At 34.6% G+C, this 15,748-nt stretch overlaps 3 protein-coding genes across 3 annotated transcripts in view; 2 read left to right on the top strand and 1 right to left on the bottom strand.

Moving 5' to 3' along the window:
* LOC144839308 (uncharacterized) overlaps nt 1–15,748 on the top strand; it is a 193,594-nt gene that overhangs the window by 145,165 nt on the left and 32,681 nt on the right. The window contains exons 11-13 of the mRNA XM_078694625.1: nt 622–744; nt 952–1,041; nt 1,198–1,311. Coding sequence (XP_078550751.1) covers nt 622–744; nt 952–1,041; nt 1,198–1,311 — 327 coding nt within the window. The remainder of the gene's footprint in view (nt 1–621; nt 745–951; nt 1,042–1,197; nt 1,312–15,748) is intronic.
* LOC144840469 (uncharacterized) lies at nt 2,865–15,284 on the top strand. The gene is made up of 4 exons (XM_078696288.1): nt 2,865–3,238; nt 3,619–4,011; nt 4,358–4,402; nt 13,419–15,284. Exons 1-4 carry the CDS (start codon nt 3,124–3,126, stop codon nt 13,949–13,951), a joined length of 1,086 nt encoding a protein of 361 aa, XP_078552414.1. The 5' UTR covers nt 2,865–3,123; the 3' UTR covers nt 13,952–15,284.
* LOC144841240 (uncharacterized) lies at nt 11,046–11,775 on the bottom strand. Its single transcript, XM_078697497.1, has 2 exons — nt 11,761–11,775; nt 11,046–11,645 (listed from the first exon to the last, which is right to left on the bottom strand). Exons 1-2 carry the CDS (start codon nt 11,773–11,775, stop codon nt 11,046–11,048), a joined length of 615 nt encoding a protein of 204 aa, XP_078553623.1.

Below are 15,748 nucleotides of genomic sequence, written 5' to 3'. Positions count from 1 at the left end.
TTGCAAGATAAAGTTCACCATTGTTAAGTTATCGTTCAGAATTATTGGGCGTTAGTAGCTATACTTACAGAACATGCCTTTGAAAAATCTATACAGTTGAACCTCCTGTAAGCGGCCACCCTCGGGACCAGGAAAAGTAGCCGGGGGGTGACCGCTTACAGGAGGTTCTGCCAATAAATGGCCAAAATCATGTATATGGCGATGCACAATATGCGTTCTTAACGCTAAAGGCCTCTAAATTCTCCAGCAAATTGTATTTTATTGTTTATGATCAGATGGTTTAGTATTATTTATGATTATTAGACAATTTTAAAAAGCTTTTATCATATGAAAATGGTCGGTCAAAATCTGTGTTGTTTCATCATCTCATCTAAAAAATACAGAATGTTCTTCACAGAAATGTTTTTAAAACCGCTTCGTAATAAAGCTAATATATGAAACAAGATAAATATCAAAATTGTATTTTTGTCGAATGGTCAATACAAATTTTTCGGGTGGCTGCTTATGGGAGGTAATTTAGCATACAAAAATCTAATTTTTAGTAAAAAAAAAAAGTGACTGCGGCCGCTTACTGGAGGTGGAGAAATACAAAACATAAACAAAAACCATAATTATTTTTAGGTCAATTGTCTAAAGTGGATGAAACAACACCAGTATCAGCAAGAACTACTACTGAAAAAGAATCTGAAAAGACTGTATCTATCACAACCCTTGGCATGTCACCGTCTAGAAAAAGGTTATCATGTAAGTATATAATGAAATGTAACAAATAATACAAATAAAGTGCAACCAAAGATTAATGTTAAACTAGAAGTTGAAACTTGTCTACTGTAGATTTTGAAGTTATTTAAGAGTAAATTTTTACAGTAAACACAAATCTTTCTCTTTTTGTACTGTTATATTTTCTACAAAACTGAACTTAATTCATGACTAGAAATATTTGTTTTGTAGATTTCAAGATAACAGAAGGGCCACCTGCAAAAAGCACCAGAAAAGCAGCACTATTTCCTAGCAATATGCATTCAATATCAATATATAAAAGTAAGTATTCTTCTAAAAAGCATCAAAGGAATACCAACTAACAACAGTAAAATTCATTGAACTCGGCCATTATTAATATCCGAGTTATTTATTTATATTAAGCACATCTCCTAAATGTATGTATTCAATTCATGACTAGAAATATTTGTTTTGTAGCTTTCAAGACAACAGAAGTGACACCTGCAAAAAGCACTAGAAAAGTAGCAACATCAACACAACCATTAACTAGCACTAAGCATTCAATATCTGAAACCTCACTACTTACTACGAGTAAGTATTCTTCTAAAATACAAAGGAATACCAACTAACAACAGTTAAATTCCTTGAACTCGGCCATTATTAATATCCTAGTTATTTATTTATATTACATAGCCTATGTAAATACGTGAACGTGATTAGTTGAAACTGCGTCACATGACTACCGCTGCGAGGATCGTAAATCGTATATATGCTCGAGAACGATGATATTGACTGAGTAATTATCGTGTCCCCTGTCATTAATCATATAAATTCTCGAGTTCGATGATATTGACTGTGTAATTTTCGTGTGCAACACTCGCGTTTGCCGATAAATAAACAAAAGTCATCTACTGGATCTTGAACTCGGGATGGAATTGTCATTCATCACAAGACAACGCTTCAACCGCTGCGCCACGGAACTTGCTTGAAGAAATTAATCTTTTAAACTATTTAAGCTATGCATACATAGCGCCCTCATTTGTTATTAGTCCTCCCTAAATGTGATGAAACACCGTTTGTAATTGGTCAATACTCACGGTAGTAACCTAGTAACTAGTACGCGCTGAACATCCAGTGATTCGGCTTCTCGAAGAGAAGAAGACGAATTGTTTATTCGGCCTACCTGATTATAATATTATTATTAATAGGCTTATTGATGGAAATTCTTCTGTTAATTAAAACGACCTAGGCCTAAGTGAATATTTTATTGCCAAGGAATCATTAATTAGTAATTATATGTATATTATTCTTCGCAAGGTAAGGTGTCTAGGCAGGCTTGTTTACATACAATGCAAATACTATAGGAGGCCTAGCCTAGCTTCACCCAACCCAGCAGACTTGTTCTTGGCTATATAATATAACAGATTTCGCCTTTTATATCGGTAAAATATAAGATTTGACATCCCCTCGGGATGATATTATGTTCTCAGGGAATTATATATATCCCTCAGCTGCCGCTTCGGGATATATATATTCCCTCGAACATAATATCATTCCCTCGGGGATGTCAAATCTTATATTTCACCTCTAAGCAGGCAATATCTGTATAATATTAAGCACATCTCCTAAATGTATGTATGAATATTCAAAGTTTGATTTTTTATCATTGTGTTTTAAATATGTGATCATTGTTATTCAAAAACAGGTAATTCTGAGACAAATCACACATACAATTTGTTATTAAATGAATATTGCTGCTGTATTTGGTAAAATTTTAACTTAAATGTTTCAGATTCAATTCAATTTTCATTAAAGACCCATCCTCTACAATTGTTGACGTTTTGTAAAAATAATTTCTTTCAAAACATTAAACCAGGTCATTCCTTGTCTTAAATGTATGTTATTTTGTAAATTATGATAAAACGAGAGAAATGTACGGACATCGTACACTAACTATAGGCCTAGCCTGACGTTGTCTAGTTGCTGCAACTAGAGAGTACACCTCCGCCTATGCATATGAAAATGTTCCCATAAAGCTTTAAAATCTTATGAAAATCGGACAATAACTTTTTGAGCAGAATCCTGCTAACAAATAAAGAAAAAAACACCCAGACACAATCGACCTCATCATAACCTCTCGCCATTCAGGCAGAGTTAATTAAAGGTTATTTATAGACCAACAAAATTATGAAATTTTCTACAAAATTATATAATTTAGAACTGATGATATGGTTCAATTTTCAAATCTTTACTTTAGAACCATTCTGTTTATCTTTTACCCCATACTGTATTATTAATATAGTTAATTTATTTCCAGTATATCACCTGCCACTTTTCTCTATGCTTGTAAATTTTTAAAATAAATTGTTAGCTCAACAGTCTGTAGTCGATCAAACAACACCAATGAGTCAAGCTGCAGGGTCTAGCAGTACTACTGGAAGAGAATCTGAAGAGATACCATCAATTTCTGAAACTACCACAAATGTAAGACGGTCGACAATTAGAGAAAAGTTACCATGTAAGCCATAACATTTTGTAAGAATTAGTTCTTTGATGGTAAAAAAAATAATAAATTTACAAATATTATTGCATGAAACTGAACAAGTTAATTTGGTTTATTTGATGTTAGAGTTCTGTCTGTCTGTTGTAGCTAACCAGATATCATTAGTTTCATAAAATTGTAACTAAAATTAGTAGCGGCAAGTTGCTATTATCGTATAATCGATAATTAAAACACTAAGTCTCCTCAGTTTGCTGGTATAAATCTGTATTATAACAATTTGTTCTCATTGTCATTAAAGTATAAAAACACTGTGCAAAATATTATAATTATTAAAAAACACAGCACGTTTCTTCTGCCCAATACCGTAATTCTCTTTATAATACTTTATTTTCTAGATATTCTGACACTACATCTCAAGAGAACTAAAGGTCCACCACATCCACAGTATGTTGTAGACATGTTTGAGGACATTTTTAGTGGAAAAGATGTTATACATGCTGAGAATCTGCCAGAAAAAAGTGATACAGTTAAAAAACTTGTTCAAGTGATGGGAGACATTGGTTTTACTATTGATTCCCTCAAACATAAGTGTATATCATTTTATCTTTGTGTATTACATTTAAGATCTCTATTCCTCATATGGAGCTTGTATAATAATGGAAGGCTTCTGAGATTGTTAAGTCAAGTATTAGCTCCCGAAGAACATCAGTCTGAATTCATTTCACAATGTACTTTGCTAATCGAGCAACAGCAATATGAACAGGTTTTCAAGAGTATGCAACTAAATGGTAAGTTAAAATTATTTGATCAGTCAAATTGTATTTTCTCATGAATGGTGATTAAACCTTGCTTTCAGTTTTGTAATTATCAGAAAAATTTAAGTATGAAATTTGTCAATTTTTGTGAACAATAATATTGATTTTAATTTATTTTGATTTGTGCAATTTGGATCCAGAAAATATAAAAATAAAGTAAACCACTTGCAACGTATTGCATAGAGGCAAAATATAAGGCAAAAAGCATAATAATAAGAAAAAAGAGCTGACAGTGTCAGTAAATCAAAATTATCGAACAATAATTGAACAAATATTGCTATCCGCTCCTTTACCGGTTTTGTATACTTATTATTTTCAGAAGTTTCAACACCAAGATTGACGTCACCAATAACACCCTCAATACGTAAGTTAGCAGTATGTTAGTATACACATTAACGTATATGAGTGCAATGTGGCAAATAATTTCATGAGGTGAAAGATGAAAGTATATATTTTTACCAGACGTATTTCTTTCTTTCACAGAATGAAATTGTTTGCACAATTGTATGCATGAATATAAAACATTCATTATTTAAACATATAAACATCACACCTACTGTGAATTATGTCAACAATCAAACATATTCATAGGCCTGTTAGCCCAGGCTGGTACTAGCAACACTAAAATTGCTAGGCAACCATAAAGATGTATTGTCCCCTGAAAATAGTCAAATTGGCTGCAAGCCAATGAGTTTTTGGTTGAATTTAACCATTTATTTGGTACTTTAATAAGTGAAAACATTAATTTTTTTCGTTTTTTTATTCGATGGAAGAGATTGACTTTATTAAAACTACAAAATAGTCTATTCAAATTTTTTATTTTTCATGTTTTTCGGGGACAATACATTAAATCATCTAACATTTAACATCTTTAAACTTTATGTTAAATGTGATGTGCCCATATGGACATGATGATGTCATATCAAAAAAGGGCATTGTTGTCCATCCAGCAAAAAGGTCGGCCACTCCAGATCCCTACAGCAGCAATCAATTTGTAGTAGCAGCAGTAGCAATAGTAGCAGCTGTAGCAGTAGTGCTTCTAAGCTTAATGACCACCTCAGGTCTACCATGTCTCATAAAGAAATGATGATGGTGGTGTGTTAGGATTCTCCCACTTGAAGGCAGGATTCATAGAATGTACCATTATCCGATATCTGGTTTTATATATAAAAGTTTAATATATTTGTCGTCGTTCGGGTTCTATTCTACTTATGTCTTGTCAGGACGCACACACCAGAAGTAACGACGATACAATAAAAAGATTGGTTGCAATTTGGTATTCTTTATTTGTGAATATCCGTACTCAAGGTGAAGAACACAACAGCAATGAAACGAAAATACAAAAAAAAAAACCTAAAAAACAATTAGAGAAATTCTTTAACAAAAAGTATAAAAGTTGACAATACATTATCTGTCTCAACTATATAAATATCTCAAAACAAACGACAAGTTCTTAACATTTCTTTATATCGCATTAGGAATATTTCTGATAAATCATTAACTAGGCCTAAATCAGTAGCATAGTAACCACAACAATCTAGCACTTGGCCATTCCGACTTACCCAACTAGAGATAAACTATCTTAAATCCTCTACTCAAGAAAATGACGGTAATCCTCCAATTTTGTTGTCAAATCTCACTTGTGCAAAACACTTAAAACAAAATAATATCAATCTAAAATTTGAAGTTTAACAGGTTTAATCAATCAGATGCATAAAGATACATAACGGATGTTATTAACCTCAATCTCAGTTATCGGCGCTCCAAAAACATCCCTCTCGCAGTCGCGATAACAGCCTCATTACACCGAACCATCATCAAAAATTATTACTCCTATAATCGTTTCTTAATTCTCAGTATCACATTCAAAGTTTGTAATGTAAAGTATAACAAAATTGTATTAATGTATAAATCGTAATTTAACAACCAAGCTCTAAAATTGAACATCGTCAAATAACACTTAATTTGATGAACTATATTATTACACTGTTCTAGTTAGTTTGAATGAATTCAGTCTACGACAAACCATCCTGACTCAGAACATTCGCCCCGAATGTGAATTTACAAAATAAAATAACATATATAAAAAAACCTACAATATAATTAATACTATAATCCACCATTACTTCTCGAAAACAGATCTAGGCCACTGACCCGGATTACTGTGTGTCCCTCTATTTACACGTACTGAGCGCCTCACTGGATCAATCTCTTGTTCCACCACTCTATCCGGCATCTCTGGAATCTCAATTTGTAGAAGAAAATCTTCTTCCTCATCTGAAGAATCATTACAATCATTTTCTTCATCTACCTCTGGTCGCAATGGCATCTTATTCTCTTCATCTACCTCTGGTCGCAATGGCATTGGCCACTCTTCCAATATTTCATCACGAGGATCCTGTATAATCAATTTGCGGTTTACTGTCTTTACTTTACCACCTAATGCTGGTCGGATTTTGTACACGTCTTCCTCTCTATTTACATCCTCTATGATATATGGCTCCCTATGATAACGGTCAACCAGCTTGTGTCTCCCAGTAAAAGCTTTTGCTTCAGCAATACCTGTTCACCAACTTTAAACGGTTTCGACTTTACCACCCTGTCATCATGTAACCGTTTATCACTCTCTCTTGTCATTTTGATTTTCCTCTTGGCAATCTCTGCCGCTTTCTGCAAGGCATCTGCCTGACGCTGCACATAATCATTCTCCCAATCTTGATGTGTTTTGTGAATTAGTTGATCCAAAGGAATAGTCGGTTCTTGCCCATACATAAGCTTATATGGTGCTACATTGGTGGCTCGATGAGGTGTTGAATTATAGATATATACCAAATGACTCAAAAGCTCTGGCCAATGTCTTCTCTCATTTGGCTCTAATGATCTTATCATCATACAAAGAGTTGCATTAAATCTCTCCACTTGTCCATTCCCTTGTGGGTGATAAGGAGTTGTTCGTGTCTTTTGGATACCATACAGCTTACACATCTCTCGAATTAAATTACCCTCGAAGTCTCTGCCCTGGTCTGAATGAATCCTTAAAGCTCAGGTACAGGCATGAATTTTAAATATAATATTTGGTTAATTGTACATAAATCAAATATTTGTAACAGAAATCAAGATAAAAAAACATGAATTTCCTTAGTATGGTCAAATACAAAATTTGGTAAAATTCTACCATAAAAACCAGGAAGACTTTTTTTCAGTAGTTAGGTAGTTAAACTAATGTAATATCATGTCTGGTGACTCCCTAGAAGGTGAAAAAAGATTGTGGATATACGGTGGATAATTTTTGCTATAGCATGAAAATAAAAATCTGAAGTTGAATAAAAATACCAGAAATGTAATATTCAAGTTATATTACCTATATTTAGTCATCTGATAACATTTTTTACCACACTATTTATTTTTCATAGCTTTTTAAAATGCCTCTCTATTTACAAAATTTGTGTACAAAAGAATAGAGATTTTACTGTGTAATTTGAACTATCCCCCCACTGATAAGAAAGTGATTATTTTCAACAAGCTTGTGTAACAAAAATAAAATCCCAAAAATTATGAAACATAGGGAAAACTATAGATCGATAATTATTGGAATGTATGATCAATAGAAATTTTTTGCCCGTACCTGGCCTTTAAAGGTATACCATAATGACAAAACCATCCATCTCTTAATACTTTCGCTACTGTACTAGCAGATTGATCCTTACAAGCAACTGCCTGGGAATATTTTGTAAAGACGTCTGTCATTACTAAAATGTCTTCATAGCCACCTTTCCCTCTGTCCATTTTCAAAAAATCGATTGCTAACACCTCAAGTGGTCTAAAAGAAAGAAGGTGCCGCATAGGGGTCTTTAAACTGGGTTTTGGCGGTTTTGCAACTCGACAATTAAAACACTTCCCTATATACTCCCGTACCTCTTGACTCATACCTGGCCAAAAACATCTTGTTCTAAGTAGACTTAGGGTCCTGTCATTACCCTGATGGCCCCAACGATCATGTACAGATTCTAATATGGTTTTCTTCAACCTTCTTGGTATTAATAGTTGTCGGGTTGACCCTCCTTTCCGCTCCACTTCACGAAATAGTAATCCATTCACCTCAACAAAATGTGACCACTCTCTCACCCAGGATTTAACTGTGGCTCGAACCTCAATGTCTAGGTCTTCACCAGGCTTCCAGTGACTCTTCCAACACTTCCAAACATCTCCCAATTCAGGGTCTGCCTGCTGTAATCTCTGCAATTCGTCTAAACTGAATGAAGGAAAAACATGGGGGTGCAACGGTTGATGTGTCTCTAACCAATTTGTATCTCTATCCGCCTCTCCATCAACCAATTCCACAGGTAACACACTACACTTGATTTCTTCTTCACAAACTGATCTCACGGCCGCCATATCCATATTTGAAGGACATCTGCTAAGCGCATCAGCACATCTATTGGTGCTTCCAGGGCGATACCTTATTTCCAAATCAAATGCTGAAAGTTGGGCGACCCACCTGTGCTCAGTGGCACCTAGTTTGGCTGTAGCTAAATATGCTAACGGATTATGATCTGTATAAACTACGGTATGTCTTCCAATCAAATAGTCTCCAAATTTGTCCGCGACAGCCCACTTAAGGCCTAATAACTCAAGTTTAAAACTGGAATAATCTGGATAGTTACGTTCTGCATTACGCAATCCTCTGCTGGCAAATGCAACAGGATGAACTTCTCCATCTTCATTTTTCTGACTCAAACAAGCACCTAGGCCTTTCAATGATGCGTCAACTTCAAGAATAAAATCTCCTTCAAAATTTGGATAATTCAGAACTGGTGCAGCAATCAACAATTTCTTCAATGCATTAAAGGCGAGGTCAGCTTCTTGTGTCCATTTAAAATCTCCTACCCCTGATTGTGTGTTTCGAACATATCTTTTTCATTTCTTGGACTTCCCTGTCTTGTTTCCAGCTAAGGCATGTAATGGACCAGCTATGTGTGCAAACCCTAACACAAATCTTCGGTAGTATGATGCTAACCCTAGAAAGGATCGTAACTCTTCTGTGCTGGTTGGAACTGGCCAATCCTTGATTCGAGACACCTTCTCTGGATCCATAGCTATACCTGCTGCACTGACCACATGACCAAGATGACTCACCTCACGACGTAAGAACTGACATTTTCGCCCCTTTAACTTTAGTCCAAACTCTTCTAATCGCTTGAAAACAATCTTTAACCTTTCAACATGCTCTTCTATAGTCTTAGAGAAAACCAAGATATCATCCAAGTAAATGATTAGATGAGACAAATTTAGATCAGCAAAAACTAACTCCATAACTCGTTGGAAGGTGCTCGGGCTGTTTATCAAACCTTGTGGCATCCTTGTAAACTCAAAGAGACCCCATGGTACACGGAAAGCCGTCTTCTCCACACTATCTGGGTGCATAGTCACCTGAAAATATCCATGTGCAAGGTCAAGAGAACTGAAAAACTTGGCACCACTCATTGCTTCTAGGCTTTCCTCAATTCGTGGGAGAGGGAACGAATCCCTAATCGTCTGCAAATTCAGTCGTCGATAATCGATGCACAATCGAAGAGATCCATCTTTTTTTCTAACAGGCACCACTGCACTAGCATAAGGGCTGCTGGACTTCCTAATAATACCCTTTTCCAACATTTCTTGTAACAACTTCCTTATTTCGGGAACTTGAGTAGGTGGTATCCGACGGTATGGCAGTCTGATAGGCGTACCGTCCTTTAAGTTGATTTGGTGAGGAATAACATTACAAATGCCAAGATCCATATCACTTTCTGAAAATACTTTTTGATTCTCGTGTAGTAAGCGTGCGACCATATCTGCCTCAGCACCACCGGTAGTTCTCTCAACGGTTACACCACTGGGTAGCAACAAACAGGAACTGTCTTTACACACATAATCTCGATTCACATCACTCAGCTCTTTCATAGGTTGAACCTGCGATCCAACATCATACCCCTTCATAGTTACTCCTTCTTCAACAGCAACTTCTGCTATCATCACTCTCAAACAACCATTGATTTGTTCAACAACTATTTCGTCCGCAAGTTTGACATCCACCGCTGTTCCTAAAATGGTCCCAGCATCAACAACTACTTCTTGATCACTTTCGTTTGCTACTGCCAATTGACGAACAGATCTTTCCTGATGAGAAAAACCATCTAATACCCTTACTGGTCCTTTCATGCTCGACTCCACCAAGATGCTTCCAACTTCAGAGTGTTTCGATATCACACATTCCACTTGTCGCACTGTCAGAGGAGGGAAAACTTCTTGATTATTTGTCCTCACATTAGACTCCTTCTCTTCCGATTCTAAGACTTCATTTACCAGGTCCCAGGCTTCGTTCTTGTTTTTATTACCCTGACATAAGACAGCTCTTAATGCATTACAACCAAGAATAATCGGGAAATCAACTCTGCGTTTACTCATAGCATGGTCTTCCACAACCAAAAACCCTACATCAGCAGTTGTGTCAAACAGTGAAATAGTCGTCTTCAAGTACCCAACAATCGGAATAGTCATCCCAGTTACTCCAACTACTTTGATAGCAACATCGCCTCCTAGGACTTCAAGGGTAGGCCGAAGTACTTCTTGGTAACAGCTCAGAGGAATAAGACTGGTCTCAGCTCCAGTATCCAAGATACACCCTAATTCTGTCCCACCAATAATTAACTTTGCCGTCGGACTGTCTGCTATCAGTAAGCTTCTTAAAACATCATTATCTGCCAACGGTGAAGAATGCGATACTATCCCAACACCAGGTGTCACTACCGTAGATGCCGTTGTTGCCGCTTCTGATGGTTGTGGTGCAGGAAGTTCCATACTGTCTACTTGGTTTCTCTGTGGGCAATCCTTCTGCATATGGCCAGGGTTCCCACATTTGTGACACTTCGTTGGACATCTACAATCTCTTTTCACATGCCCTTTCCTCCCACAGTTGTAACAAGTCTCTTCTCTCCTTTCACTTCTACCACCTTTTAAAGTCTTCACTACTCCCACCATATCTTGGACCATTTCTTCAATTGATTGAGTTCCCCTTGTAACTTTAAAATGTGGTCTTCTCCTTGCACTCTAGCCACAGATACTGGTTGAACTTCCAAAACCTCTCTTACTCTTGCGTTTACAGACTGAACACTTTGGTCTTGGAATAGTTCCATCACTTCTTCTCTCATAACTAAAAACGATTTGTCTTTACTCGCAATTATAATCCTCCTCAACTCCCTCTGAATACTCTTATCCCGAACTCCTGTCACCAATCTTTCTTTTAAAGTGCTATCTTTTAGCTTTGTCAGCGCCTCTTTCTCTTCTCCACTAGCAGCTGCTTCCATCCGATCATACAGTCTGATTAGGGTACTACTAAAATCTGCGAGTGTTTCTCCCTCCAATTGTTCTCTCTCATGCAGCTTTGTACTCAAAGACTGTACACGCTCACCTGGTCCAAACCTCAGTTTTAGAATCTTAATAATCTCGGCACTATCTTCTTTTACACCCGCCTCCCGACAAAGGATCTCTTCCTTAGCTGCTCCAGTCAGGTGTGTTAACAGAGCTTGGGCCTTATCACGTCCCGTTAATTTATAGAATGTTGAATACTCCTCAAATTCAATGGTTGCCCTTTGAACTTACTTAATTTTATTGCTGGCATCGTTCTAGCGGAAGAAAGGTTCTGGAACGCACCAGTCAAGGCAGCCACCATTTCTGCAATACCAGCAGGAGCTGCATTACCACCTTCAGCATTTGCCATCTCAATATAATTTGGGTTACAGAAATATATAAATAATAAATGCAATACAAATCTCAACAAATCCTGATTAGTACATCAATTTATGCATTTCACAAAACTATCTAAAATAATACCGTTAACTCCTTAATCACTAAGTTGAGGGTTTTCCACTTGATCTTCAATCTTGAGTTGCAATCATCCCACTTCTGACACCATTTGTCGTCGTTCGGGTTCTATTCTACTTATGTCTTGTCAGGACGCACACACCAGAAGTAACGACGATACAATAAAAAGATTGGTTGCAATTTGGTATTCTTTATTTGTGAATATCCGTACTCAAGGTGAAGAACACAACAGCAATGAAACGAAAATACAAAAAAAAAAACCCTAAAAAACAATTAGAGAAATTCTTTAACAAAAAGTATAAAAGTTGACAATACATTATCTGTCTCAACTATATAAATATCTCAAAACAAACGACAAGTTCTTAACATTTCTTTATATCGCATTAAGAATATTTCTGATAAATCATTAACTAGGCCTAAATCAGTAGCATAGTAACCATAAAAATACATGATATCAACAATCTAGCACTTGGCCATTCCGACTTACCCAACTAGAGATAAACTATCTTAAATCCTCAACTCAAGAAAATGACGGTAATCCTCCAATTTTGTTGTCAAATCTCACTTGTGCAAAACACTTAGAACAAAATAATATCAATCTAAAATTTGAAGTTTAACAGGTTTAATCAATCAGATGCATAAAGATAAATAACGGATGTTATTAACCTCAATCTCAGTTATCGGCGCTCCAAAAACATCCCTCTCGCAGTCGCGATAACAGCCTCATTACACCGAACCATCATCAAAAATTATTACTCCTATAATCGTTTCTTAATTCTCACTATCGCATTCAAAGTTTGTAATGTAAAGTATAACAAAATTGTATTAATGTGTAAATCGTAATTTAACAACCAAGCTCTAAAATTGAACATCGTCAAATAACACTTAATTTGATGAACTATATTATTACACTGTTCTAGTTAGTTTGAATGAATTCAGTCTACGACATATTTTAGTTGTAGCTCTCTTCTCGGAGATAATAGGCCAATGTCGGTTTATCCATAGATTAGATAGTCACAAGGATATGTATCAACGGTGAAATCAAGTACATTTATCTTGTATTATGTTGAACACTTTCCACTGTTTTCAGTAAACTCAATATCTAAAGCTCTTTCCAATTTATAATAACAATTTTAGTTTTAATATACTGAGTATTAGGTCAAATAGAGGTTGTAATGATGATACGTCATCAAGCAAATGATTGACATAATACAGTCACTGTATAGCCATATTTAACCAATATTTTGATTATGTTATTAGAGTGTTCAAACAATGCTGTAAATATTCATTATCAATAAGCATATCATTATTATTCCAAAGACATTGTCTCTGGATGTCAATTTCATTTAGGTTGTTCTTAAAAATTGTATTGTACATTGCTCAGGAATTAAACAGAATAACCTTTAAAATTATATATTGAATGACATATTGTTATTTTTCTAATAAGTTAACTCAAAAATATAAAAGTACATTTAACTGTTCTTTAATAGTTTATGTATAATTTTGTATCTCCAAAGAACATTCCACGGAAAATTTGGAAAAGTTGCTTGTTGATGTTAATTTATTCTGGGAAAAATATGGAAATGTTAATCTCCTGAAATTATTGCTGTGGGAGTTTCAACGCAAAATAGCCTTAACTGCAATACAGAATGGAAAAGATGCACATTGTCTGTTCAACATGCTTGTTGGTGCTGGGATTCTCAGACAATCAGATGTTACTGTTCTCATTGAAGCAGTCTATTTGGGTAGTTTACTGGGATTAGATTTGACGATTCAGGAAATTGTACCATCTTTTAAAGGGTTTGACCATTTTGAGGTTTGTAAATTCTCAAAGCATCGACAAAATCTAATTGACTTTGGTTTCATAATAAGCAATGAAACAATAAAATTGATTGGCCGATTGTACAGTGTTGAGCCAGAAGACCAATGGGATTTGATCTTCAAAATTGAAAGAAAAGGTAAATTGCCAGATTTAGTTAAAGAACTTAAAAAAAAAAACATGCTTGAAGAATACAACATCCTAAAATCATTAGATAACTCTGCTCAGTAAACTTTGAGTGCCAGTGACACAGTCATACATTATGCATACCTCCCAACTCTCTCAAAAATGGCGGGAGTCTCCTGTTAAATCATCTCCCAATAAAATGCTATTTCCTCCCGATGTTTGTATAAACAAAAAAAATATCGCAATGCAATATTTCACATTCCTATTACTTCAGATAAATATATATATGCTAAATATCAGTCCGCAAGATGCAAATAATTAATTAATGTACTGTTAAAATAATGAGTTGGCACGACTTATATGTTTACTATTATTTATTATAAATACACCCAATACCTTTAACTGTTCAATAGCGTCCTCTAATTAGTTTGGGCATGATTTCGCAAAACCTCCCGATAGTTCATTTTTCCATGTTGGGAGATCTGCAACGACAGTACTATAATATTATATAATAGTTCTTTTGAGTAGGATAGTAGAAAAATAGGTCATTGACCTAATTCATCCGTCCAATTTTCTACTGTAGACAAGATTTCGAAAAAAAAATTGTTAGATTTTTTCTTCTGTCTTTGTGTATATTTTCTACTGTAGACAAGATTTCGAAAAGAGATTATGTTAGATTTTGTCTTCTGTTTTTGTGTATATTTTATATTTTTTAATTCCTATATATATTTTATATATTATATATTTTGTATTGTAAGCGGTTGTGTTTGAACCTGAACCAAATCAATCTGAATCTTAAATGCAGCAGCTGTTTGGCATAAACAATCACAGTTACTTAAAGTATAACTATAATCATTCCATTGTATAGGTAGTTCTTTATTAAAATTGTTGAAATTTAACAAATGTGTTGTGATTGTTTACTCTACTATAAAATGTGCAATATGTGTACAATATACATGTTTTTTTAGTGACATACATGTTACATTTTCAATGTAATTTTAGTTTACTTTTACGTTTAAATTTACGTTTAAAAAAATCACGCTTAACCTTTAGGAGGTTTAAATTGTTTTGATAATTGATAATCATATGCGTTTTTCATTTTGTTTTGAAATGCGTATACTAGAATGACTGACTATATTAATGTATTTATACAAGTTCAAATAAGCAATTCTAAATGGCTACAATGGCTATAATACTGTGGTGGTAATACAGTTAATCATTGTAGATATCATGACTTTTAAACTAGTTGTTTTGTATTCATTTGATAATACTGTAATGAGAGTAAGGACGTTTAAAATCACTTTTTAGCTGTGGTTGATTTTGCCTTTGTTTTTGTATGACTTTTTCATGTTTGATTGTTTTCTGCATAAATTTGTATTACTATAATGTATTGATATTTTTCTATGTTAATGTTTTGATATTTTTGTGTACTTTTTATACTGGTTTTATGTAAATGCAATACTTTCAGCTTCTGCTGCTTGTTGTATATATACGTTTTTTTATACCAAAATAAAAAAAATAAATAAATAAAAAAAAATTTCTATTTTATCTATACAAAATGATTAAATCAACAATGATACCCAGTTTGTGCCAAATAAAAAAAAAACCTGGATGCTTAAAAATAAAGTGTGTCTGTTTTCTTGTTATGCAGAATTTATTTAAAAAAATCTTTTTATAGCCCATTTTAAAGTAGAATTTTTCTATTTTTTACATAAATGCTAATATTATGAGCCCATCTAGCAGGAAATAACAGCTGAGTTGGTGTTCCTAACTGAAGTGTAAGTAACACCCACATTGCAAACTTACAAATAATTGCCCTAATCTGAATATCAACGACTTTAACATGACGAGTTCATAGCAAGAGAAAGGTGAAAAGAAAAATACAATTAACATTTTGTACAA

This window comes from Antedon bifida, chromosome 4 (assembly GCF_963402885.1).
Source record: "Antedon bifida chromosome 4, ecAntBifi1.1, whole genome shotgun sequence".
Classification (NCBI taxonomy): Eukaryota; Metazoa; Echinodermata; class Crinoidea; order Comatulida; family Antedonidae; genus Antedon; species Antedon bifida.
Note: the sequence above shows the minus strand (reverse complement) of the source record. Positions and strands in the feature narration are given on the sequence as shown.